We start from the raw sequence: 26508 nt of genomic DNA on the forward strand, positions 1-26508 counted from the left end.
ATCCTCCCACCTCCAGCCAAGCTGCAAGCCTGACCTCAATTAAGTTAGCAGGTAGGAAAAAGAAATGCAAGATATCACTACCTAAACGACTATGTTACAAATGATAATTAACTACCAACCAAATCAAAACACTGTGCAAGACATTCCCTTTCAGAGTAAAGTAACAAAATTAATTTGCATATTCACCCATAAATGGCAAATGCCAGAGAACAGGCGAGAATAGCTGCCTTCAACAGCAGGGCAGCATTTGATCGAGTATGGCATCAAGGAGGTTTAGGCAAATGGAGCCCAATGGGGGTAAAGGAAAAAACAGCCACTGTTTGAGCCATACCCAACACAAAAGAAGATGGTTGTGGTTCTTAGAGGCCAATCACGACAGCCCCTTCACACTGCTGCTTAAGTTTCTCAGGGAAGCGTTCTTGGCCCAACCATCTTCAGTTGCTTTATCAATGACATTCTCTCGGCCATTAGGTTAAGTTGAGGCGGTTTGCTGACAACCCTACAGTGTTCAACTCCATCCACAACTCCTTCAATAATGAAGCAACCTATACTAGCCTACAGTAGGACCTAGACAACACCCAGGCTTGAGCTGACAAGTGGCAAGTAACATTCGCGCCACATAAGTGGTGAGTAATATTCATCTGAAACAAGAAAATACCAGCCACCTCTCCCTGACCATCAACAGGCACCACCATCGCTGATTCCCTACCATCATTATCCTGGGGTTCACCATTGACGAGAAGCTTAACTGGATCAACCATGTCAACACTGTAGCTCCAAGAGCAGGGCAGTCTTTGATGAGTGGCTCACCTAAGTCCTCAAAGCTTCTTCAACATTGATGAGGTTCAAGTCAGGAGTGTGATGGAATACTCACCACTCACCTGGATATGTGCCACTGCAACAATGCGCAAGAAGCTCAACACCTTTCAGGACAGAGCACTTTGCCTAACTGGTGCCCCGCCACTCGACTCAGTATCCACCCCCTTCTGGGTAGTTGCTGTATGTACAGGATGCACTGCAGCAACTCACCAGGCTTATTTTGACAGCACATCCCAGCCCCACGATCTCTAGCATGGAGAACAAGAGCAGCAAGCTCGTGGGAATACCATCATCTCCAAGTCACATATTATTCTGACTTGGACATATACCACTGTTCTTTCATTGTTGTTGGATTAAAATCCTGGAATTCCACAACTAACACCATCATCACAAGGACTACAGCGGTTCAAGAAGGCGGCCCACCAACTCAGGATAACAAAAATGCAGATTTGCCAGTGCCGCTCATATTCAGAGAACAAATACATCTGTCACACAATCAGTATGTTAAGAGAAGAAAAAAAAGTACACGGGCTAAAAACACATTTTCTTTTAAAAAAGTGAGTCTTCAGGAGTCACTTTGAAACTACCTCAGTTCACCTTTCTGGACAGCAATAGTGTTGGGTGTTTCAGATTAAGATATAACAAGAGCAAACTCACATTGTTTCACATCATTTGAATCTTTCCTTAATACTAAAAAGTACCAACCATTTTTTGGTTTGTTTTCTTTTTAAATATTCAGCAAAGCAGCCTCTACTGCAAATGTAAATTTACCCTAGGTGTGGCTCCAGTACTTGATTCATTTTACAAACTGATTATTAAAGCCATGCCATATGTATGCCCAAAGTCCTATCATTTGTGTTCCGTTTCCTCCTCTGTTCTTACCTCAGTTTTCAGTCCTCTGTCTGGGGAATTTGCTGATTTTCCCGCACTCCCCATCTGTTGCACGTGTCCTGAATTTGACTCTTCATCCTGCTCTTGCTCTTCCTCTGCTTTCTCTGGCAACTCTTGCTTAATTGCTTTGATAATCAATTTCTCCTCAGTTCCCAAACCATCCAACATTTGAGTTTCATTACTGGATCGGCGCTCTGATTTATGAGTCTGCTGCTGGACTTCTTCAGCTTCCTCCTTTTTCACCTGCTCTGCCTGAAAGAGGGAGGCAATATTTCCCTCAGTGGCAGCTAGCTGCTCTCCAACATCAGTGGGAAGATCCAACAGCTCCGGTGTTTCCTCCACCTGCAAAACAGTAGAAGATGACCGATCAGCCATATTGTTTTATTAAATCCTGCAGATTCCAGGTACCAACTGATGTCTTTCCAGTGCTCTCCCAAATATTCCACAGCGGAGAAGTGCACATAATTTAATACAACGGAGTTTGCAATTCATGAAGCTGGCAACAACTGATAGCACACAGAAACTTGTTCCACAGCAGACTTCTGATATTGAAAAACACTCTAAGGCAACCTTGCTGTACCATATTATGGTAGACGGTGGACTCCCATTCATGATTCCTTGATCTCGGATGATGAGGTACAAAAGGTAAATCGTGCTTGACTAATCTACTGGAATTTTTTGAGTATGTAACTGGTAGAATAGATAAGGGAGAACCAGTAGATGTGCTGTATTTGGACTTTCAGAAGGCTTTCGATAAGGTTCTGCATAAGAGACTAGCGTGCAAAGTTAAAGCACATGGGATTGGGGGTAAGGTACTGACTTGGATAGAAAACTGGTTGGCAGACAGGAAGCAAAGAGTTGGAATAAACGTTTTTTTTTCCCCCCGAGTGGCAGGCAGTGACTAGTGGGGTACCGCAGGGATCGGTCCGTGGGCCCCAGCTATTCACAATATATATTAATGATCTAGATGAGGGAACTAGATGTAATATCTCCAAGTTTGCAGATGACACAAAGCTGGGTGGGCGTGTGTGCTGTGAGGAGGGTGCCGAGAAACTCCAGGATGATTTGGACAGGTTGGGTGATTGGGCAGATGCATGGCAGATGCAGTATAATGTGGATAAATGCGAGGTTATCCACTTTGGTGGCAAAAATAGGAAGGCAGATTATCTGAATGGCAATAGATTGGGAGAAGGGGAAGTGCAACGAGAGCTGGGTGTCCTTGTGCACCAGTCGCTGAAGGTAAGCATGCAGGTGCAGCAGGCGGTTATGGCGGCAAATGGTATGTTGGCCTTCGTAGCGAGAGGGTTCGAGTACAAGAACAAGGATGTCTTGCTGCAGTTGTACAGGGCCTTGGTGAGACCACACCTTGAGTATCGTGTACAGTTTTGGTCGCCTTATCTGAGGAAGGATATTCTTGCCATGGAGGGAGTGCAGCGAAGATTCACCAGACTGATCCCTGGGGTGGCAGGAATGACCTATGAGGAGAGAGTGGGTCGATTGGGCTTATACTCGCTGGAGTTTAGAAGAATGAGAGGGGATCTCATTGAAACTTATAAAATTCTAACAGGACTAGACAGACTAGATGCAGGATGTTCCCGATGGCGGGGGAGTCCAGAACCAGGGGTCACCGTCTAAGGATAAGGGGTAGGCCATTTAGGACAGAAATGAGGAGGAATTTCTTCACCCAGAGAGTGGTGAACCTGTGGAATTCTCTACCACAGAAGGCAGTTGAGGCCAAATTATTATTAAATATATTCAAGAAGGAGTTAGATATATTTCTTAAGGCTAAAGGGATCAAGGGATATGGGGAGAAAGCAGGGACAGCGTGCTGAGTTTGGATGATCAGCCATGATCTCATTGAATGGCGGAGTAGGCTCGAGGGGCCGACTGGCCTACTCCTGCTCCTATCTTCTATGTTTCTATGAGGAGTCAATCCAATGCTCAGACAGATCCGCAGCAGTCAGCTCAAGTGCAACACAAGCAGAGCTTGGAAGCAGAGCACCTGCCTATCCTGGCATATGGAATGAGGAGGAGCCTAAAAGGAGGGAATAAAATAAAATTGTGATGGAGGGTGAAAACTGTTTACCTTCTCTTCAATGATTGCTAGGATGTCTGCAGAGTTCTCCAAGGGCAGTACATCTGTATAATCAGATACTCCAGTATCTACATTGTCTGCAAGCTGCTTTGACCGGTGCTGATCTGCAATACTCTCTCTTGGTCTTGCAATCTGCAGAGTGCCAGCTGGCAGACACTTGCTTTCTCCAGAGTCAATTAACACAGAGAAGCTGGTCAGATCTCCAGATACCGACAGTGATGGCTGCTCCACACAGCTCTCTACCTGAACACAAATGGTGGCTTCTTCAACTGCGGGAATAAACAGCAGAAAAATAAATGATTCTCTAAAAATTAATACATTTTCTGCAATTCTAACCAGACGTCCTGTTGAAGAGACATTTTATAATTATAATTTAACGATATAATTAGTATTTTCAAATATTTCTAAGGAGTACTCAAATACATTGGAAACGTGATAGTTTGGAAACTTGAGTAAAAATGCAATAGAACTTCTGAACGGTCAAGACAAACAAGCTCAAATATCTCAAGTGTTTGGATTTCAAAGTTATGAATGGGATCATAAATGGTAAATTAATGTGAGGACTACAAAGAAATCATCATCTTGGTATATTAGTAGCAGAAAAATTGGTGTAGATGATTGGAGAAAATGGAGATATGCTCAGAGAAAAAAGGTTCTGTATACAAAGTAAGATAGGGAAGGACTACATAATCAGCATAACTCCCATACAACACCAAACATTTGAGGAACAACGTCCCAGTGATTCCTTCGTCTCCCTTCGTTTAGTCATTTGTCTGTGAAGGTCGATAAATCTCAAAATCTATTCAGGAGAATCCCTGGTCACCTGGACTGGATCCTGATGTTGCAGGCAAACCACCCGGCTACACCGTTCCACTGTCCTGTCTGGAGCAATGCCGGCTTGCAACATTGAAAGTGTACACATTTGATCTAAGATCCTTCCAGGTGGTTTGTAAGGCATTAAAGAATTGAGAGTATTTACCTCACATAAAATTCCCCATTATATATGAATTAAGGCGCATTCAATAGTTCTTTACATGTCTCCCCCAAAAAATTAAAAGCTAGAAAATGAACAGATGCTCAGTGTTACTCATTGGCTTACATTATTACATTATTTCAGTAGAGTATTTCCAAGACAGAGTCTGTCGATTATTTCTCCCCCTCCCCCAGTTATTTTCTTGAATTCCTGTTGTTGTCCTGCACAGTTCACATCGCCAGCTGAGAGAACATTCTGAAGACTGCTCCCAGATCTCTGCCATTGTCACCTGAACAGTCCAGGTTGGCTCTCCTTCCAATTCTTCCCCTTTTCCTACGGGGAGAGGCTTGGAATTCAATTTTGTGGAGAACAACTGAGATTACGAAACAACTATCTTGGAAACTGCAGGAAATGAGTCCTCTGTGGCACAGCACGTTAAAAATTCAACATGTAATTCCATTGTGCCTCAGTATGTGGTTATATAAAAAAAAATAGCAACACAAAAGATTTTAAAATAGTGGCAGCTACTATTAAAATACAATTGCCTTAAAAGCAAAATAATTGCTGATGGTGATTTTGCATCTAGTCCACATTCTCCCTAATGCAGTTAAAGATTGTCCCAAAAAGCAAAAGTGGATCAAGAAATGTACAAAGTATAGAAATCCCAGATCAGTGTACTTATATGCATCATGCTTAAATAAAAGAGGAATCTTAGAAATACTCTTGGCCGCATCTTTGAATACTATTTTATACAACTAATATGTTGACTGCAAGAACTGAAATCATAATAGGATTTTAGCTATTAAAAATTTTGTAATAGGGATGGTTTGATTTTACTCTATTGATAGTTTCTTTTGGTGTGTGAGAATTCAAGTTACAGCTCTTTCAAACTCAGAACAGTGTTGATGCAGGATTGTAAAATCCAGTGCATATGATGCACTTTCATACATGATTTTATGTCCTATGGTTATAGGGAGGGAATTGGTAGAATTGTGAAACTTAGAATGTTTACTGTTGAGCCTCTCCTCCTATAAGCTGTTATGGGCAATTCTTTCTCTAGGATTTTCTTCCTGATCTCTATTCCTTCTATGTTTTCGTTAACTACACACCACCCACAGCCAAGATGGCATGTTCTCAAGCCTTCACCAGTGACACACTGAAATTAAGCACTGCCCATGAAACTTTTTTCCCCCAACAGTGTCATCACCTGAAATTCCACTCCTTATGTAAAAACATGTAACTTCAGAGCTAAGGATCACTTAGTTAGTCAGCATTGTTGCAGTATGCATCAGACTACTGGGAAATATTGGCCATTAATACCACATTACAATGTTTCCAGTATCTCTGCTCCCAGCAACCATTAATGTCAAATGGTTGAGACATCATGTGCTTCTCAGAAAATACAGCACAGAATGAAGCCATTCAAACCATCACACCTATGTTGATTCCAGCTCTTCAACTAGAGCTAACGATTCTATACAAATTTCCCTGCCCTTTCCCCATAAACTTTCATTTTTTTTCTTTGCAAATACTTTTAAATGATATTCATTCCATGCTTTAATAATGCTCTGTGGAGGTGAAAAAATCTACCTTTTATCGAAATAATTATGAAAACCATGAGGGTTTTCAGTGTTAATTGTGTCCACATTTGGTAGCATTTGTCTCGTCACAATTTTAATAGGTTTTCCGCATTAATGGGACGGCCTGCGATGCTAGAATACTTTGGCCTGGAATTGGCGGTGGGTAATATCGGTGAACTGCCAGCGTTGGCCGTCATTACCCCTCTGAAACTGACCGCAACTTCAGGATTTAGCTCATGCGCATCTAAACACAGAAATCCTGAAGTTGTGGTCAGTCATTCACTGCTCCGACACTGGCTGCGCTGTGCAGCCTCCCCACCAGAGTCAGTAATCAGTGAAACTGACGAAAACTTGGCCTTTTCCATGGCAATATCACTTTTAAATACCCCATTAAATGTTAAGCCTTGATGGAATAGGTGCAACTGGGGTTTTAATAGCATATTGACTGGTAAACAAACGTTCTGGCCCTGAAAAACTAATTTTGATATTTGTGGAATGTCAAATTTCTCCATTATGATAAAAATTACAATTTTTAAAAAACTTTAAAATTATAAAGTTTGTCTATGATATTTCAGCTTCATGTGAAAGTCCCCATCTTTATTTTGCTCTCCAACATTTTTTAAAAAGTCCAGATAAAAGCAGCTTCTCATTTCCTGGTTCGCTGTTGGTGAGAAATCTGCAATGTGATTGGCTGCTTAGACAGCTTGTTGACGTCACTGCAGCATTGTACTAGGAATTCCCATTGGAATTTTCCCACTTTCTTCAGGACCAGCGGCGAACACCTTTGCTTCGCCACTGACCACAAATTAAGGGCCATTATTTTAGGTCTGCCTGCAGTTTCACCTCCGGCCAATAGGCATCACTACGGAGTACAAGATTCTTCATCGCCGCACCAAATTGTCTGTATGAAAGTGAGTGCGACCTTTAACTTTAAAAAAATGTAATTTTAAAAAAACTTAATTTTTTTTTTTTACCAGCCCCTGTCTGCTTCCCCAAGCTCTAAGAATGTAGGAATTTATAATTGAAAAAGTTGACAGGAAGTGTATGCATAAATGAGATTTTGAATACCTCTCAAAAGATATAAAAAATCTTAGGTCTGCATGCGGGTCCAGTTATCTGCCGCCTTCTTACCCCACTTCACCTGAAGACTGCACTTGTTCTTAACTCCCAGTGTGCAGTGCCGCGCGAGATCGATTAGCTTCTTCTAATTTCCTCCTGTACCCACTGGTTACTGATTTGCCAACCAGTGGAAACAGTCACTATTTACTCTCTCAAAACCCTCAATTATTTTGAAAACTTCCATTAGATCTTAACCTTCGCTGCTCCAGTGAAATAGGCTCAATTTTTCAAGCCTTTCTTCATAACTATAACTTCTTATTCCTGCTATGATTCTAGTGAATTTTCTATATACCCCTTTTATGGCTAAAACATCTTTCCTATAATGAGGTGCCCAGATCTGCAAGCAATACACTAAAGTCTAACTAATGTCTTGCACAAATTAAACATCCATTTCCTTGCTTTTTTATTCAATGTTTCTATATATAAAACACAGAATCCCATTTGCCTTTTCATGGCCTTTTCTAACAGCACGCCGACCTTCAAAATCCATGTATCTGCAACCCTAGATTTCGCTGTTCTTCCAGTAATTCTTAATAACATAAGAAAAACATTTCTGGTACTAGACACCCACCACAAGGAACAAAGTCTCATACTACAGGAACTGGATTTAATAGCTCTTCCACTGAGGCATTGGACCAATTATACTGCACTCCTGATGACAAATTATGTTTGAGGAATTTGAGATTTTCCATCATTACCAAAAGAAAGGAAAATCTCCCATTTGAATATTCACACAGAATCAATACAATAAGAATCTTTATTGGCAATCGCACTCCCCTGCCTCCCTTTAGGTCTCCACATGCCTGGTCAAAGAACAGAAATTTATGGGACTCACGAACACAAAATTTCATCAGGATTTGCACTATAACTTTGGATCAACTTATTAACAGTCTCACTGAACACAAGCTAAATTAGCCCCACATGAAAATAAATTGGTACCACAGAAACCTTTTTTTTTTTAAACAATTTTCTTTGGCATGCTATTTAGTCCTGAGGTTTGTACTACATCCATAGTAGCATTGGACATTTAATTTTTCTTAAACAGCCATATTTTGATATTTATATAGAAAGTGACATACTTCTGTATCGCACAGTGTAATAGACACTGCAAAGCCCCATTATTTTCGGGTCTATTACCAATGTTGTAGATCACCTACTTTTCCTATTGCACAGGATTGAAAGGAAAAGGTTGCCATTTGAAATTGCAGATGTAGCGGTGTTAAGATGATATGAACTGGAAAAATAGACATTTGCCAATGTGCTGAAGAATGCACGTTTTGTGGACTGGATAATTGTTAGTTTCATTATGGTTTATATTAAAGCCTCAATAGTGTATTACACACTCCCAGCCACCATATATATCTTTAATAATACACATGCATTTTATTCGCTCTAGAATATACCATATCCCATTCCCCATAACCTTAGTTTTTTTTGTAGTAAGCTTTATTTCCTCATGCAATGCCGCTCTATAATTAGCCGTAATGCGTGGACAAAGTGCCCAGGCATGGCTCTCCCTCCAATTTCCCTTTTTCCGGGGAGGTATCCGGCCTCTGCTCAGCTTTCTCTGACAGCACACCTCACTCAAATCCATCTTGTGTGGAAATCAGTCACTGTTCTACCATTTTGTACCAAACCACACTGAATCTCCAAAGTGATGCATCAACACACGCCTTGCATTTCTCATTTATTGTATTTCTCGGAGTCTCTCCAATTGGGATAATTCATTGTGCAGATGTGTTTTTTTAAAAGATGTGAAAATTTAAAGTGAGGATGGAAAGGTTTAACTGGACATGGTACCAAAAATGTTAAAAAGACAGCAACTAAATAAACACTCCACTCTGGAGATTGGATATTTGCATTATTTCTTTGAGATATGAATTTTAGGGCACGACTTCTGGTGTCACTGGTTTTCATCCTATCCAAGTGTCATCATGTGGCGCCATTGAACCAAAAGGCATTCGTCTTTGAGTATTATTTTTTGAATGTTTGTTTGAAATCCCAGTTTGCCTGGAATTTTTCTTCTATATCCAGATCTAAAAGTTTGGGACAATCTTTAAAAGGAACAGGATATTAGGTTACTGCATGTTTGCTGAGATCTGGCAGCGATAGGTTAGACTGCCTTGTGACAGACCTGTCCCGCTGCTCTCCTGCGTCACTGCTGCGGTGGCGGCTGAACACACCTGGTCAGCTAGATTTTGCATAGGTTTAACTGGAGGTGGTGCCTCATTGCAGATAGTAGAGAAGGGAACGAAAGGTGGCGTGAAGTGCGAGAGGCCGGCCTCCAAAAGCCTGGACAGAGTAGGGGCTCCTAACACAAAGTGCACAAAGAAACATACAAGGCTAATGCAGACAGGCAACAGGAACCATTTTCAACACACATGTTCTTTGTTTAGTTAAATGACAACTAAACCCACTGAGAACTGAACTTTCTAAATGTATTTCAATGAAAACACAGTACAGCACAGAACAATGACAACCACCAGACCTGTCCCAAACTATGCTATGTATACATGAGAGCAACTAGGTCTGTCCCTTCCTGTAGTACTGTATATAATGTAAGGAACCAGACCATTTTTCTGTTTTTGGTACAATACAAAATGACAGTAGAATTCTCATGCCATTACTACCATATGGAATGACAGTAACTTGATCTATCCCTGTCTGTTCACAATGACAGCAATTAGCTATATCCCGACCTATGGTACTGCACACCAGAGCAACCAGATGTGTCCACTTATGGCACCACAAAATGTAACAAATGACTGGACCGATTTCTGGAACCACATAGAATGAAAGTGAACAAGTGTATAGTTCTGTCCATGACAATGAACAGAAAACTTTAATTCTGACTACCTTGGAACATGGAGCAAACTGCAATTGCAGGATTAATGGAATAGGAAAAGAAATGAAAATGGTAAGGTTCACAGGCTGCTGTCGCCCACTTTCTAGTCATCGATTCCTGTGGGTTGGGTGTACACTTGCCTGCCCAACCAGAAGGCTATGAGCACCTACACCAACATTATTCACTCCCTTCAGGAGGAGCGAAATGGGACAACTTTTCCAAAATAAGAAAAATCTGTTACCTAAAGGCTGTTTCAATTGGATAACATTCAAGCACATACTGAAAACAAGTAATTGTTGAATGCTCAGACACCAGAATACAAGGTAGGGAATTCCAAGTGATGATGAAAGATAGTTGGTATATATCCAAGTTAGAAAAGTGCAAAACTTGGGAACTTGCAGGTCAGGGTGTTCTCATGATTTTGCTGCTCTTGTGCTTCTTGATGGTACAGCTCACAGGGCTGGGAAGTGCTGTCGAAATAAGCTTACTTAATTGCTGCAGTGCATCCCATAAATTAGTACATATGCTGTCAAAATAAGCTTGCTTAATTACTGCAGGGCATCCCATAAATAGTACATACTGTAGGCAGAATTCACTGGTGGTGAATGGGATGAAAAATGAGTTCAGCAGTGGGGACTGACCAAGCTGACTGCTTTGTCCTGGATGGCGTCAAGCTTCTTGTGGATTGTTGCAGTTGTACCCAACTAGATCAGTGCCAAGTATTCCATCGCACTGCTGACTTGGGCCTTGCAGATGGTGGAGAGGTATTAAGGGGTCAGAAGGTGTGCACTAAGTCACTGCCCTGCTCTTGTAGCCACGGTATTGATATGTCTGGTCTATAATAACCCCCAGGATGTTGATGGTGGGAATCTGGTAATGGGCATGTCATTGAAGGTCAGAAAGAGGTGGTTAACATGGGTCATTGCTTGGCACTTGCATGGCATTGATGTTACCTACTACTTTGGAGCCCCAAGTCTGGATGCTGCCAGGTCCTGCTACAGGCTGGCATGAGCTGTTCAATTATTGGAAGATTGTTGAATGGAGCTGAAAACTGCAATCTTCAGCAAACAGCTTCACCTTTGATCTTGACACAGGGAAGACCATTGATGAAGCAACAACTTGCATTTATATAGCACCTTTAACATTGTAAAAACACCACAAGGTGCTTCATAGGGGTGTTACCAGACAAAATTTGACAACCGAATATGGTTGGTCTAGGATGTTGCTTTGAGGATTTCAGCAGCGATGTCCTGAGGCTGCGATGATTTGCCTCTTACGACCATAATCATCATTCTGTGCGCAGGTATGACTCTAGCCACTGGAGGGCTTTCATGTTGACCTCAGTTTTGCTAGGGTTCATTGGCGCCACACTCAGTTGAATGCTACCTTGTCACCAAGGGCAGCTGGTCAGCTGCCACATCTGCATCAAGACTGACAAGATCGCAAGCCAAGCAGTTCTGGCAGAACCTCAATTGAGCAATAGGCAGCAGGTTTCTGATGAGTAGGTTTGTTTGATAGGACTATTGATTACTTTTTTCATCACTTGGTTGATGATTGGGACAATGCAGATAGGGCAGTAAATGACTGTTAGGCTTAAACCTGCTTTTTGTGGATAGGACATATCTGGGTAATTTTCCACATTGTTGGAATTGCCAGTGTCATTGCTGGGCTCTTTCTCCCTTCCCGGTTAGTTAAGGCGTGCAAGTTAACAGCATTACTGCCAGGATGCTGTCAGGACCCATAGCCTTTTCTCTATCCTCTGCACTTGGCTGCATCTTAATGTCACACGGAGTGAAGCAAATTGGATGGACACTGGCATCTATGTGGCATGTTTGGCTAAAGACATTTACAAACACTTCAGCCTGGTCTGTTGCACATATATTGGGCACTGCCATAGTTTAGGATAACAATGTTCATGAAGCCTCACCCTCCTGTTAGGTGCCTGATTTTAAGTAACCAAGCTGATGTGTAGGGCAACAGAGGTTTGCTCTGATTTGTTGGTTGTGGAACCACTTAGCTCGGTCTATAACTTGCTGCTTTTGGTGTTTCATGTGTGTTGCAGCTTGGAGCCTCCGAGGTATGCCTGGCGCTGCTCCTGGCACGGCTTTCTACATTCCCCACTGAACCAGGGTTCATCGCCTGTATTGATGGAGATGGATGAATGTGCTGGGATAGGAGATTACAAACCGTGGTGGCATACAATTGCTATGCTGCTGATGGCCCGCAGGGCCTCATGAATACCCAGGTTTGGGGTGCTAGATCTGTGCTTATCCAATCCCATTTACCACTGTGGTAATGCTACACTAATAGATGGAGGGTATCTACAACATGAAGAAGAGATTGTCTTCACAAGAACGGTGCAACAGTTACTCCTACCAATGCCATTGCAAACAGATGTGTCTGTGACAGATAGCGCAGTGAGGGCACGGTCAAGCAGGTAATTCTTAGTGTTGGCTCCATCACTACTTGACTCAGGCCCAATCTATTCTACAGCACTTGGCCTGTTCGGTCAGTGGTGGTATGACCAAGCCACTCTTGGTGGTGAATGAGTGCGACTGTGTCAGGCTGTTGCTCGACTAGTCTGTGGAACAGCTCTTCCAACCTGGGCACCAGTTCACATGTGTTGGTGAAGACAACTTGCAAGGTGCCAGGGTCTTGTCTTGACCCATTGCCTAGGTCATTGCCAATAGCTCCATTTGATATTTCTTAGTTGTAAAACAACTGCTACAAAACAATAAGTGATTTGCAAAACCATATCAGAGATCCAACCACTGTCATGTATTGAGATTTTTGATTTTCTTTTCCATCAATGAAAAGGTTTTGGGATTGATTTATGTTTAAGTGCTGTGTTTGAAAACAAACTGAATTTGCACAGGTATTAAAAAAAGCTGCAGCATTGAAGATATATAATAGTCACACAAACTGGTTTGTGGATTGTCACAACAGTGAGAGTCAACTATCTCATTCCAGGCCCAACAGCCAGGTGTTATCTTTAAACCCGCACCCCAAAGGAGGAAGAGAGGTAGCCGTTTTTATCGACAGGCCTGTGGGTGTATCAGTGGGCTGGGAACACATAGCGAAAAGGAAGGGATACAGGGGAAGTCAGATTTTAAATAAGTCTGTTGAATGTAGGTCTGTGGCCTGGAAGCTACAAATGCAGGTCAGATTCTGTGGTTCAAAGTCATCTGAAAGAAAGGTATGCTCAGACAATGAAGTCAGCCCACAAAAGGGGGAGGGTGCCTGGTTTCTTCCTCATTTTGAGGAGAGAATTGAGATTAAGATAAGTAGAATATTCTTTGACTGTTGCACTGTAAATTCACTTGCAGTCTGTGAAATAAAGCAGCTTAACAATTTGTATCTAGCCTTGTTTTCACCAAGTGTTTCAAACCATCTTCAGAAGACCACGTGCAAAAGACACAATAACCTATTGTATACTACTGTATAATTAGATAGAAAAATCATAGCATACAGCACAGACCATTCAGCCCATTGTGCCCATGCCATCTCTTTGAAAGAACAATCCAATTACTGCAGTCCCATTCTCTTTTCCCATAGCATTGCAATTTTTTTCCTTTTCAAGTATACATCCAATTCCCTGCTGGAAATTACTATTGAATACGCCTCCACCACCCTTTCAGGCAGTGCATTCCAGATCATAACAGCTCGCTGAATAAAAACCATTTCTCCTCATCTCTCCTCTGCTTCATTTGCCAATTATCTTAAAACTGTGTCCTCTGGTTACGGACCCTCCTGCCAGTGGAAACAGTTTCTCTTTATTTACTCGAATAAAAACCCTACATAATTTTGAACACCTCTATTAAATCTCCCCATAACTTTCTCTGCTATAAGGAGAACAAGCCCAGCTTCTCTAGTCTCTCCACACAGCTGCTCCCTCATCCCTGGGGGATATAGGGCAGTACGGGCACAATCCTGAATCCAAGACACTCTGATCACTTAAGGGGGTGGCCAGCATTGTTGTTTCTGACAGAATATCTAAAGAAAGACCCAACAACTTCATGGCCCAGATTTTCCTGAGGATGTGCGCCATTACAGTAGTGCATCTATGTCGCCGGGACCCTTGAACAGTGGGCATGAGAAAAAGGAAATTATGGACCAAGTGACTTACACCATCACTTATGGCGCTCCATATTTTCCTGGGACTTTTGCACAGACTCGCCATTACCCCTCGCCAAAAACAGTTGGAAGGTAATTTTCACAGCTCCACCTCGTTAAAAACAATGGTGATCATAATTTTGCTGCATTATCGCCAGTTTTCACGCTGCAGCCACTTCCAAATAATGGCACTGATGGCTGGCAGTGGTTTGATTGGATGCTGATAAGACTGTTTTCTTTAAAAGTTGCTGGCACAACTATAGAAAAGCAGTGCATTAGCATACACATGGGTCAGTCTGCAGCTAGAGAACAGGCTCAGCAAACTCATGGAATCCGTGTACTCGAATTCATAACATGTTAACAACATGGTCTAAATGGAAGCAATCCAACCAATTGCACCAAGAGGCGATCATCCTTGTGGGAGCAGTACTTTGGATGAGTGCTATGCTTCGGCTTCGCATAAAAGCCAGTTTAAGTCTTTACATTGCCTCCCTGTTCATGTATTTGTCAAATCGCTAGAAAAAAGAGACACTGCTTCCAATTTGCTGTCATGCTCGCTGTGGCTTATTCCAATTAGAAATGCAGGAAGTATGAAAGAAGTTATCGGCTGCAAGATCAGCGCGCTAAACGGCTAACTTTATGGTGTATGTCACCGATGTTGTTGTTTCAGGAAAATCTGGGCTCATATTGTGGAACTAGATGTGTGTTAGCCAGAATGGGTAAGGGTAGATCTCCCTCCCTGAAGGGCATTAAAGAACAGTTGGGTTTTTACAACAACTCACAATCATTCTTTCTGGTGCTGGCCAATAATTACCAGATATATTGAATTCAATTTTGCAACTTGCCATGATGGGATTGGAACTCGAGATCAGAGTTGCTCGTTCAGTATCTAAATCAATAAGCTACCATACCCTGCATCAACATAATGACACAGCACATCACATGAACTATAAGTCATAATGGAGTTGAATATATGAGCACAAGTGTAAGTGTCAAAGAGACGGACAGACACCAAAAAAAGAAAAACAAATCTTGGTTAAGAAATTTTTGGTCATGCCAGCAAGACTTTTTTTGAAAATATAATATTTTTATCTAGAGAAGGATGAGGGGGGTTGAAGAGAGAGGGGGGGTGGAGAGAAGGAAAGGGAGAGAGAAAGAAAAAGCATCAAATATTACTAACAGTTTAATTAAAAAAGTTACCTTCCATTCAGATCAATAGTGCTTATTCCATAATACAATCGCAAAGTCTGCTCATTTCCCTTTTTCTCTCAGTACACTCAGAGTTATCTAAAGTAAGCCTAAGTGGTGGGTATTATTGGAAAACAACCACTTTTAATACTAATTTACATAAAAGGGACCACCTGCCAATGTAAATCAGCTCAAATCTCACCTTTGGCTAAAGCTACGTGCAGTGGGTATCAGTCAATAAGACAATGTTAAATTAATTCTAACTATAAAGTACAAGGACTCTAAACCACAAATTGCAGTTCTTTTGTGTAAACAAAATCAGATGAAACAAGTTGCTGCAAAGCAGACATAACAAACCTGCCAAGTTTCTATTGTAAATGGCACTGAACTGGGCATGAATAACAGTAAAGTGTTACCTGTAGGTGCTGGGGATACTGGCACACTGGTACAAGTTGGCTGTAGCTCAGGAACATGCAGAGTTGACACACCTGCTCCCATTTCAACATGAACATTAGGACTAGCAATATGGCAGGAATTCACCTGGAGCTCAGCTTCACTAACCTAAAACAGGGAGAGGGGCAAAAGACAAACACTGCCTGTTATTATGATGTGACAGGCACAGGCACATCATCCACTGCTGTGGTAAGCAATACATACATGATAACAATCAACATAGAATAGACACTTCTGTAAGGCTGACTGTGAAGCACGTCATGATTTCAGTATTTGAGAGTGAGCCATAATCAAAGCGTGTAATGATATTTGTTCTCTGGTAATGAAAGGACCAAAAAACAATGCATGTCCCATCACAGGACACTGTATATCAACTAGGTTATAGTGAGAGATTATAATTTGCCACACAATTAATTTTGACTTTAAAACAGTGCAACTCCTAACCTCCCACATACCTTTTCAATCTACATGCTTTTAAGCCCATTACTACTCGATTTATTTAATCCTCTTTTCAATCTTGGTGGTATCCTGCACAATAGGCCTTTGCCCTTCACTTAGGTTTCTTAAAAAAAAACCTGCTGGTTACTTACAAGCCTAGGACTGGTAGGCAGGAGACTCCCTTTTTTCAGGAGCTCAGATAGCAGTGGAGAGGGTGGAGGCGTGGCCTTCTGCCCCAGTAACTTTTTCTGGGGAGAATCCTCCAAAACTGGAGTCAGAGGAGTTTCAAGGTTAGTGGAGGTAACAGCAGGTCCAGGAGTCTCTGGGGCTGAAATCACTGGAATAGTCGGAGCACTTCCAACGTTCATCGACACCAGCTATACATGGAAAAGACAAACTCTTACACACCCTTCTAAATAAGCAACAAGCTTACATACATACCTGTATAAGATTTACTTTCAGACAGGACGAGCACATCTACAATTTAATAGTCATCAAATTGAAAGAGAAATCTAGTATAGAGGGACATACAAGGAAGAGGTTTCCTCATTAATATCAGATTACCTGCCTAGACCTTCCTTATTCAGTGAATGTAGTTCTTCAACCTCCACATACAAATAAGCCATTTTCTAAATGTGTTTGTATGAGAATGGAGAACACTAGAATACTGTCACTACACAGGAGCCATGCAAGTGCAGGATTGTCCTCCAATTTCCACTGCATAACACAACAACAACTTGCATTTATATAGCATCTTTATTAACATAATAATAAAAAGTTCCAAGGCACTTCACGGGAGCGTTATCAAACAAAATTTGACACCAAACCACATAAGGAAATATGAGGACAGGTGATTAAAAGCTTGGTCAAAGGGGCAGGTTTTAAGGAGCATCTTAAATTAGAGGTGGAGAAGTTTAGGGAGGGAATTCCAGAGCTTAGGGCCTAGGCAGCTGAAGGCCCAGCCTCCAATGGTGGAGCGATTAAAACTGGGGATGTGCAAGAGGCCAAAATTGGAGGAACACAGATCTCAGAGGGTTGTAGGAAGCTAGAGATAGGGAGGGACAAGGCCATGAAGGGATTTGAAAACAAGGATGAGAATTTTAAAGTCGAGGCGTTGCTGCACTGGGAGTCAATGTAGGTCAGTGAGTACAGGGGTGATGGGTGAACGGAACTTGGTGTGAGTTAGGATACGGGCAGAAGAGTTTTGGATGAGCTCAAGTTTACAGAGGCTACAAGATGGGAGGCCGGCCACGAGATTATTGAAATAGCCGAGTTTAGAGGTAACAACGGCAATGTGAGGAATTATGGGGCAGAGATTGACAAAGTTAGAGAGGTGGAAGTAGGTGGTCTTGGTGATGGAGCGGATATGGTGTCATAAGCTCATCACAGGGTCAAATAGGACGCCAAGTTTGTGAGAGGTCTGGTTCAGTCTCAGACAGTGACCCGGGAGAGGGGTGGAGTTGGTGGCCAGGGAACGGAGTTTGTGGTGCGGACCGAAGACAATGGCTTCGGTCATCCCAATATTTAGTTGGAGGAAATTTCTGCTCATCTACTACACCTTTTTCGCATAGTACACGTCAAGTCTTTTACAAGTAAGCAGCGGCAGAGAGGCTATATTGTCAAAACAAGGATCTACACACACACAAATGGAAAGGTGTAAGTGCACCAGGGCAGAAAGAAGGTTGAATTCAAAGACTCAACAATATTCAAAGAATGAGAGAGAAATAAACCTACAGTAGATAATTTAATATGCTTCACTTGTTGAATCTCCACACACAAGTGAATTATATCAAGTACCTAACATTGCGGGGTGAGTATATTGTTTTGCACTGGTTAAACATCTGGGCTATTTGAAGCCAAGATTTCATGTTATCGTAATTTACTTCCATTTTTGTTTCAACTGTCAGGTGTTCTGGTGGTGGATCCATCTCATATTTGGTTTTCAGATATGGATGAAAAGTTTATACCTAAAACTATAACTGAGTTTTCACCGGTCTTGGAAATTACATAGGATTACATAGGGTATACAGCAAAAAAACAGGCCATTCGGCACAACCAGTCCATGCCGGTGTTTATGCTCCACTCGAGCCTCCTCCCGTCTTTCCTCATCTAAATCTATCAGCATAACCCTCTATTCCCTTCTCCCTCGTATGCTTGTCTAGCCTCCCCTTAAATGCATCTACACTATTTGCTTCAACCACTCCCTGTGGTAGCGAGTTCCACATTCTCACCACTCTTTGGGTAAAGAAGTTTCTTCTGAACTCCCTATTGGATTTCTTGGTGACTATCCAATATTGATGGCCTCTAGTTATGCTCTTCCCCACAAGTGGAAACACTCTCTCTGTATCCACTCTATCAAAACCTTTCATAATTTTAAAGACCTCTATTAGGTCACCCCTCAGCTGCCTTTTTTCAAGAGAAAAGAGACCCAGCTTGTTCAACCTTTCATGATATGTATACCCTCGCATTTCTGGTATCATCCTTGTAAATCTTCTCTGCACCCTCTCCAGTGCCTCTATATCCTTTTTATAATATGGTGACCAGAACTGTACGCAGTACTCCAAGTGTGGTCTAACCAAGGTTCGATACAGGTTTAGCATAACTTCCCTACTTTTCAATTCTATACCTCGAGAAATAAACCAGAGTGCTTGGTTTGCTTTTTTATGGCCTTGCTAGCCTGTGTCGCAACTATTAATGATTTGTGTATTTGTACTCAGAGATCCCTTTGCTCCTCTACCCCACCTAGACTCGCACCCTCCAAGTAATAAGTGACCTCCCTATTCTTCCTACCAAAATGTAATACCTCACATTTATGTGTTGAAATTCATTTGCCAATTATATGCCCATTCTGCAAGTTTATTCATGTCCTCCTGTAATTTGTTGCAGTCCTCCTCAGTATTGACTATCCCCCCCCCACCCCCAGCTATACATTCTGCTACTTATCCCGACTCCATATTCTCTGACCTTGCTCATCAGTCTATTATGGGGTACCTTATCGAAGGCCTTTTGAAAATCTAGATAAATTACATCTACTGCATTACCATTGTCTACTCTCTGTTAGCTCTTCAAAAAAAACACCCTCAGCCCAACCGTTCTTTCCAACTACTGCCCCATCTTTAACCTTTCTTCTCCAAGGTTCTCAAATATGTTGCCATCTCCCAGCTCCTTGCCCACCTTTCCCAAAACTCCACGTTGGAGTCTCTTCACTCTGCTAAACCTTCTTGACAAGACCATACCTCTCAATCTACAAACTTTAATAGTGAGGAACATAGCTCAAAAACCAGGGGAAAATGGATAAAATCTTTGTTTCTAACATGTAATGCTATTAATATTCAAACAACCCAATGGGGGCAATTTTAACCCAACTCACCTGGCAGGAAACAGACAGGATTGGATCAGCCACCCTTTTTACAGCCCTCCTGATTTCACTTAATTGACTGCAACGGAAAGTAAAACTGGGAGATTGTGGAAGGGGAGGCCGATCCCTTTGGTCTCCTACTGGGTGGGTATGGCTAAAATTGACAGACCACTGGAATCCATTAGTGAGCCAATCTCCACATACTACACCCGCCCCCCTCCGGCAGTTCTGCCTAATCTCCAGTCCCCCAGTTTGCCCCTCCAGTGGTGCTAAAGCACAGGAATCCAACCCCAATTGCTGCCAAAACTCAGCACTCCCATCGCAATGCTGCCAGACTCCAGGACACCCACCTCATTAATGCCAAACTCCAGATCTCTGCCCCAGTTCTGCCAAACCCAATGACCATTCTCTCAATCCTGCTAAATACTAGGTACCCACCTCCAACTAGATCTTTCTATGTATTCTCAGCTTTAAGGACAAGAGGTTATAAAAGTTAAATGCTTAATAAAGCAATAGCTCATTCAGTTTTCAGAATATAATGAGCAGAGTTGGGGAATTCGATCCCCAAAGTGATTCCACGATAGTGTAATAAAAACAGAATTTGACTTATTCAGCCCTGATTTATGTCCTACAAGATACTGTTGCTATAAAATAGCAAATCCTCCAAATGAATGTGAACAAAGCCATGCGGAATTTGCTAGTAATATCTTGAAAGTTTAACTTATAATGTGCACTTCCTGTCATTCTTCAGCGTATCCTCTGACTCACTGTGTGCAAACTAAGGGAGCTCTAGATATAAAACACAGATATATTCAGTAACTAGATCTCTGACGATATTGTTCATCGTAAGTCAAAGGATATACCGTTTTACAATGATGGAGTGTTACCAACAGAGTGCAACTGGGAATTTGTTGCAGGAAGTGAGACACTTTTTGGAAGTACGAGACTTACTAGAAGTGCATGTTATACACAAGACCTTTAATATATTATAGAATAATCATCAGTTTAAGGGTTAAAGCACTTAGATTCTTCTATCAGCTCAAGATCTCTTATTCCAGTATAGGTTGTTTATTACTGGAATAAGTGAAGGGACAAAAGCAAGCACCATTGATAGCAGCTGATGAACCCTCATGGTTTTGATCTAAGCTCCCAAGAATACATTCTTTAATTGTATATTTATGCTTCTTCATTAACTACAGCTCTTTGATTATTATAGTCTCTCTTTTTATATAAATTAAGTTCATCCAAGGAACAAAATACATTTTGAGTCGCAGCACAGGGGTAAACTGAACAAACATCACAAAGGGAAAATAGTCTCATACATACACTAGTGTGGCTCTCCTCACTCGCCTGTGGTGTATCTGTCACGGAGTAGTCTATTCCAGGAGAACTTGACTCCAATGGGGACCGGATGGTCAGGCTCATCAGTCTTTTAGGGGCATTTTTTGCTGCTTGACGGGCTACAACAAAACATTTTGATATTTTTTTTTAAAAAACAAGCAAATTCACTAGTAAGCTATTCCTTTTTTTTAAAGTAGCTAGATTATCATTTGCCTACCTGTCAGTTGTCTTCAAACTTACACACCATGCTTCACTGAGTGGAAAGTACAACAGCCTGGCCACATGATGTACCCACATTAACATTAAGGCCACTCTGTACCAGCTGGGTGTCAATTTAATTGGCGAGAAAGGGTAGATTGACATGCAGAATGAGCTTAGATATGAATGACATTTCCACAACTATGAAATATCAATTCAGAAAGGGATAAGCAACAACTGCACAGATTGTTAAAACTCTGAAAGCATTTATAACTCATGATGTGTCAATTGATAATTGTACCATACAGTATGCCACTGAGTTGTACAGACCAAGAAGGTCCTAGTTTTTATCCCAGGTCTGTGCTAACTTAGCTGAACCAGTGCAAATATGCCTCAATATCCTTGGGATGGTTCCACTTCTGATGTCTATCCAGTAATCTACGCATCTGGTGGGGTGACCCACAAAATTGAACAGCCTGTTAAGACTCAATTGCTAAATGCAAACTTGAAGAATGGAACTTGGGAATGGAACAGTAAAGAGGTACCGCTGTCAAAACAAATCTCAAAGAAAATCACCAACAAACACCAGAAATCTCAAATTACACCAATATCAGGTAACTTTGGGCTAGGAGCCATTCCAGTGTTTTTCAGGTCAGCTCAGGTTCTTGAAGCTCAGTTTGAAATGAACTGAAATAAAAATTGTATTGCAACTACTGCAACGCGAGTTTCAGGGTTAGAATGCATTTATACCCTGTAACTGCAGCGTCCTCCTTGCACCGCCGGTAACTTTGTCACACGTCCCCGTGCCCCACCCCAGTTTGGGAACCTGCTTTAACTAACGTCTCTCTTCCCAACTGCGTTCTGATACTTTCGATCCTCCCACTTTTACCGAAGCACGGGAAGCAAATCAACCATCTATTAGCAAAGTATTGACCAGGACAATAGAACGCTCAGCTCTTCTTCGAATAGTACTACAAGATTAATGAATAAAATTTCACGCCACTTAAATAAAAATAAATGATCACATGTTCAAAATTAAAAGACCCTTCAAGCGTTTAAAATAAAATTTCAAATTTTTGAAAAATAAATTTAAACATTTTAAAACGTGCCAATATTTACCTAAACTAATTTTAAATGTTTTTGTATGTTAAAATAATATATATATTTTTTAAGCGATTTAAACATTTATTTTAAACCTTACACTGGTAAAAGAAGGCCTTACACCTGCTTTTATCAGGTGCAAGGGTTTCGTGGGCATTCGCTAGGCAGTAGTTGGGCAAATAGCCCAACTCTGCACCAGCGAAAGTGAATTTCTGGCGGATGCAGTGGATCTGTCAAAGCGAAACTCGGCAGATCGCAAGTTCTAGGTTTTCTCACATGCGGAAAATCCAGAACTTGTGGGGCCATTCTGAAGACTGTCGGAAGCACCATAAAATCCGGGCCAATATTTCTATATGACACACCCTCGATAGATTTATTGCACAAGTATCAATTATCTATCATGGAAATTTCAATTCATAAATGGCTCATACCCTGATAAGCACTTTCTGTTGCACGTCTCTTCATTTCAGCCTCCTCTTCCTCATGTTTCTTCTTTCTATAAAAAAAGGACAAAAAGCTGAGATCCCAGTTTTATAAAACAACTATAATTCGCATAGGAGATCTCCACGCATAAAACGCAAATATTTTGACTTTGGTTTAACTGCTAGATCATAAAACTAATACTTGCCCATCATTTCATATATTCCATACTTACGTAGCAATATCATTCCAAGTCTCCTGAAGTTTACTATCTACATGGCCAGCCTGGATCAGCTCTGCTTCTCTCTTCACCGTTCTATGGAATCCAAATTTAAACATGAATTAAAAGTCTGTTGACACTTTCCACCCCATAACGTTGCAGGACTATTAGTTCTTTTTTGGGGGGGGGGGGGACTATTAGTTATTAACTCTCATCATTGCTCACAATGCCCAGCTGCAGGAACCCAAACAACCAGAGTACAAACTTTGCCACAACCATGTGGGACAGATCTTTTCCTGACTGTCATTTTCATATACACTAGCATGCCACTCAACATGTTTAATACCAACAGAGGGCCAACTAATCTGGGTACTTAATGAGCATCTCAAAATGTTTATGTACTGAGAAATACTTGGAATTTGCATGTTCCTCATTACAAACATTTTCCATTTGCAGCCATGTAATTACTTGCCATTTATGACTTACAGATGCTACAATCTCTTCCAATATTTGGAATTAAAAGAAAACATTCCATCAACATAAAAAATGTATTTTCTTACACCTTCTTGGTTCTTTCCTTCCCATGCACCACTCTCCTGCTTTTAACTTCCCTCATGGTTCACAATCAGCTGAATGAGAAACCTTCTTCCAGTTAACTATCCAAACAAACTTGAGCAGTTAAATGGTGAAAGCTTGTCACCAAATGATTAACAGTCTCTAATTAGCTAAATTTGCAGATACCCTGGGTTCTACTTCACTTCTGAGTCAGAAGCTTCAGCTTTAAGTCCCACTTCAGCATACAAGTTAGATTGGTGCTCCAGTACAGTACTGAGGGAATGCTGCATGCTATAAATACCATACTTGAGATGAGAACTGCAGGGTTCGTATGCCTGTGCCAGTGGTTCAGGTGGAGGTTACAGATCCATGATACTATTCGAAGAAAAGTGCTCTCTTGGTAAACTGGCCAAAATTGTTCCCCCAGTCAATGCCACCAAAACATTAACTCGTCATTCATCTCTTTGCTATTTGAGATATTCCAGTGTGCAAAATGGCTGTCATGCTACCTACATAAAAAGTCACTGCACTTCAGAGCAATTAATTATACGTAAAGTGTTTGGAGACATTCCTGAATAGCGTGATAACAGCTACATAAATGTAACTCTCTTTATTTCTCTATCTATCGAAAAAGAGAGTATACTAAAGGCTTACAAACAAAACAACTTTTTATTTCTAATAGCCCCTGTTGGTCAGTAATACGTCAGCATTGCGATTTAGAGGCATGTAAATCTCATTTTAGGAGTGAAATATCACCCACGGCAAGATGTACAGATCTCGTCGTCGGTGTACCAGCAACAGCTGCTGGTAAACCGATGAACAACATATCCAACTCACACATTGACACCATGGAACTAATACCTTAAAATACCAAAACAACATGTACCCATATCATAAATATCTGCCAATTACCAGCACAGGTTAAAATGCAATAAAGAGTGTATATGAGCTTAAAAACAAGGGTTTTTTAAATATTTTACAACAGGTTTTTCAAATATTTAAAATGCTAAGCCTCTTACTTGCTCTTAAGTGGTGTTTACTGTTTTTCTTTATTCCAGGTGAGTAATTATTTTGTGGACTAGATGTTATATTTAAATAAACAGTCAATAGTAACAAGAAAATGTAAAGCAAACCCAAGAAATTCCAGGAATGAGAAGGAAGATGCAAAACAAAATGTTAAAAAAGATAAAGAAAAACATTAAACAAGAATCATGGGACAGGAAACATAGAAACCTAGAAGATAGGAGCAGGAGTAGGCCATTCGGCCCCTCGAGCCTGCTCCGCCATTCAATGCGATCATGGCTGATCATCCAACTTCAGTACCCGGTCCCTGCTTTCTCCCCATACCCCTTGACCCCTTTAGCCTTAAGAAATATATCCAACTCCTTCTTGAATATATTGAATGTATTGGCCTCTACTGCCTTCTGTGGTAGAGAATTCCACAGGTTCACCACTCTCTGGGTGAAGAAATTCCTCCTCATCTCTGTCCTAAATAGCCTACCCCTTATCCTTAGACTGTGACCCCTGGTTCTGGACTCCCCGACCATCGGGAACATCCTCCCTGCATCTAGTCTGTCCAGTCCTGTCAGAATTTTATAAGTTTCAATGAGATACCCTCTCATTCTTCTAAACTCCAGCGAGTACAAGCCCAATCGTCCCAATCTCTCCTCATAGGTCATTCCTGCCATCCCAGGTATCAGCGCAGTGAATCTTCGCTGAACTCCCTCCATGGCAAGAATATCCTTCCTCAGATAAGGCGACCAAAACTGCACACAATACTCAAGGTGTGGTCTCACCAAGGCCCTGTACAACTGCATCCTTGTTCCTGTACTCAAACCCTCTCGCAACGAAGGCCAACATACCATTTGCCTTCTTAACCGCCTGCTGCACCTGCATACTTACCTTCAGCGACTGGTGCACAAGGACACCCAGGTCTCGTTGCACTTCCCCTTCTCCCAATCTATTGCCATTCAAATAATAATCTGCCTTTCTGTTTTTGCCACCAAAGTGGATAACCTCACATTTATCCACGTTATATTGCATCTGCCATGCTTCTGCCCAATCACCCAACCTGTCCAAATCATCCTGTAGTTTCTCGGCATCCTCCTCACAGCACACACGCCCACCCAGCTTTGTGTCGTCTGCAAATCTGGAGATATTACATCTAGTTCCCTTGTCTAGATCATTAATATATATTGTGAATAGTTGGGATCCAAGGACCGATCCCTGCGGTGCCCCACTAGTCACTGCCTGCCACTCGGAAAAAGACCCATTTATTCCAACTCTTTGCTTTCTATCTGCCAACCAGTTCTCTATCCAAGTCAATACCTTGCCCCCAATCCCATGTGCCTTAACTTGGACACGCTAATCTCTTATGCGGGACCTTATCGAAAGCCTTCTGAAAGTCCAAATACACCACATCCACTGGTTCTCCCTTATCTATTTTACTAGTTACATCCTCAAAAAATTCCAGTAGATTAGTCAAGCACAATTTACCTTTTGTAAATCCATGTTGACTTTGTCCGATCCTGTCACTGTTTTCCAAGTGCTCTGCTATTGCATCTTTTATAATGGACTCTAGCATTTTCCCCACTACCGATGTCAGGCTTACCTGATCTCTGTAATTCCCCGTTTTCTCTCTACCACCTTTTTTGAATAGTGGGGTAACATTAGCTACCCTCCAATCCATGGGTACTGTTGCAGATTCCATCGAATGTGGGAAGATGATCAGCAATGCATCTACTATTTCTAGGGCCACTTCCTTAAGTACCCTAGGATGTAGATTATCAGGCCCTGGGGAT

General features: G+C 41.5%; 1 protein-coding gene across 9 annotated transcripts in view; it reads right to left on the bottom strand.

Moving 5' to 3' along the window:
- Positions 1–26508, bottom strand: part of brd8a (bromodomain containing 8a) — a 69812-nt gene that overhangs the window by 30137 nt on the left and 13167 nt on the right. For 7 of the 9 annotated variants that reach the window (XM_086000716.1, XM_086000717.1, XM_086000714.1 and 4 more), the window contains exons 6-13: positions 23168–23248; positions 22944–23008; positions 21199–21332; positions 16667–16891; positions 16040–16184; positions 9612–9788; positions 3797–4074; positions 1702–2052 (exon numbers count right to left, since the gene is read on the bottom strand). In XM_086000716.1, the coding sequence (XP_085856842.1) occupies positions 1702–2052; positions 3797–4074; positions 9612–9788; positions 16040–16184; positions 16667–16891; positions 21199–21332; positions 22944–23008; positions 23168–23248 (1456 nt within the window). The remainder of the gene's footprint in view (positions 1–1701; positions 2053–3796; positions 4075–9611; positions 9789–16039; positions 16185–16666; positions 16892–21198; positions 21333–22943; positions 23009–23167; positions 23249–26508) is intronic. The other 2 variants (XM_086000712.1, XM_086000718.1) reach the window with 2 other exon arrangements.

Source organism: Somniosus microcephalus, chromosome 11, assembly GCF_052327205.1.
Source record: "Somniosus microcephalus isolate GS21.2 chromosome 11, FLI_Smic_1.0, whole genome shotgun sequence".
NCBI classification, from domain to species: domain Eukaryota; kingdom Metazoa; phylum Chordata; class Chondrichthyes; order Squaliformes; family Somniosidae; genus Somniosus; species Somniosus microcephalus.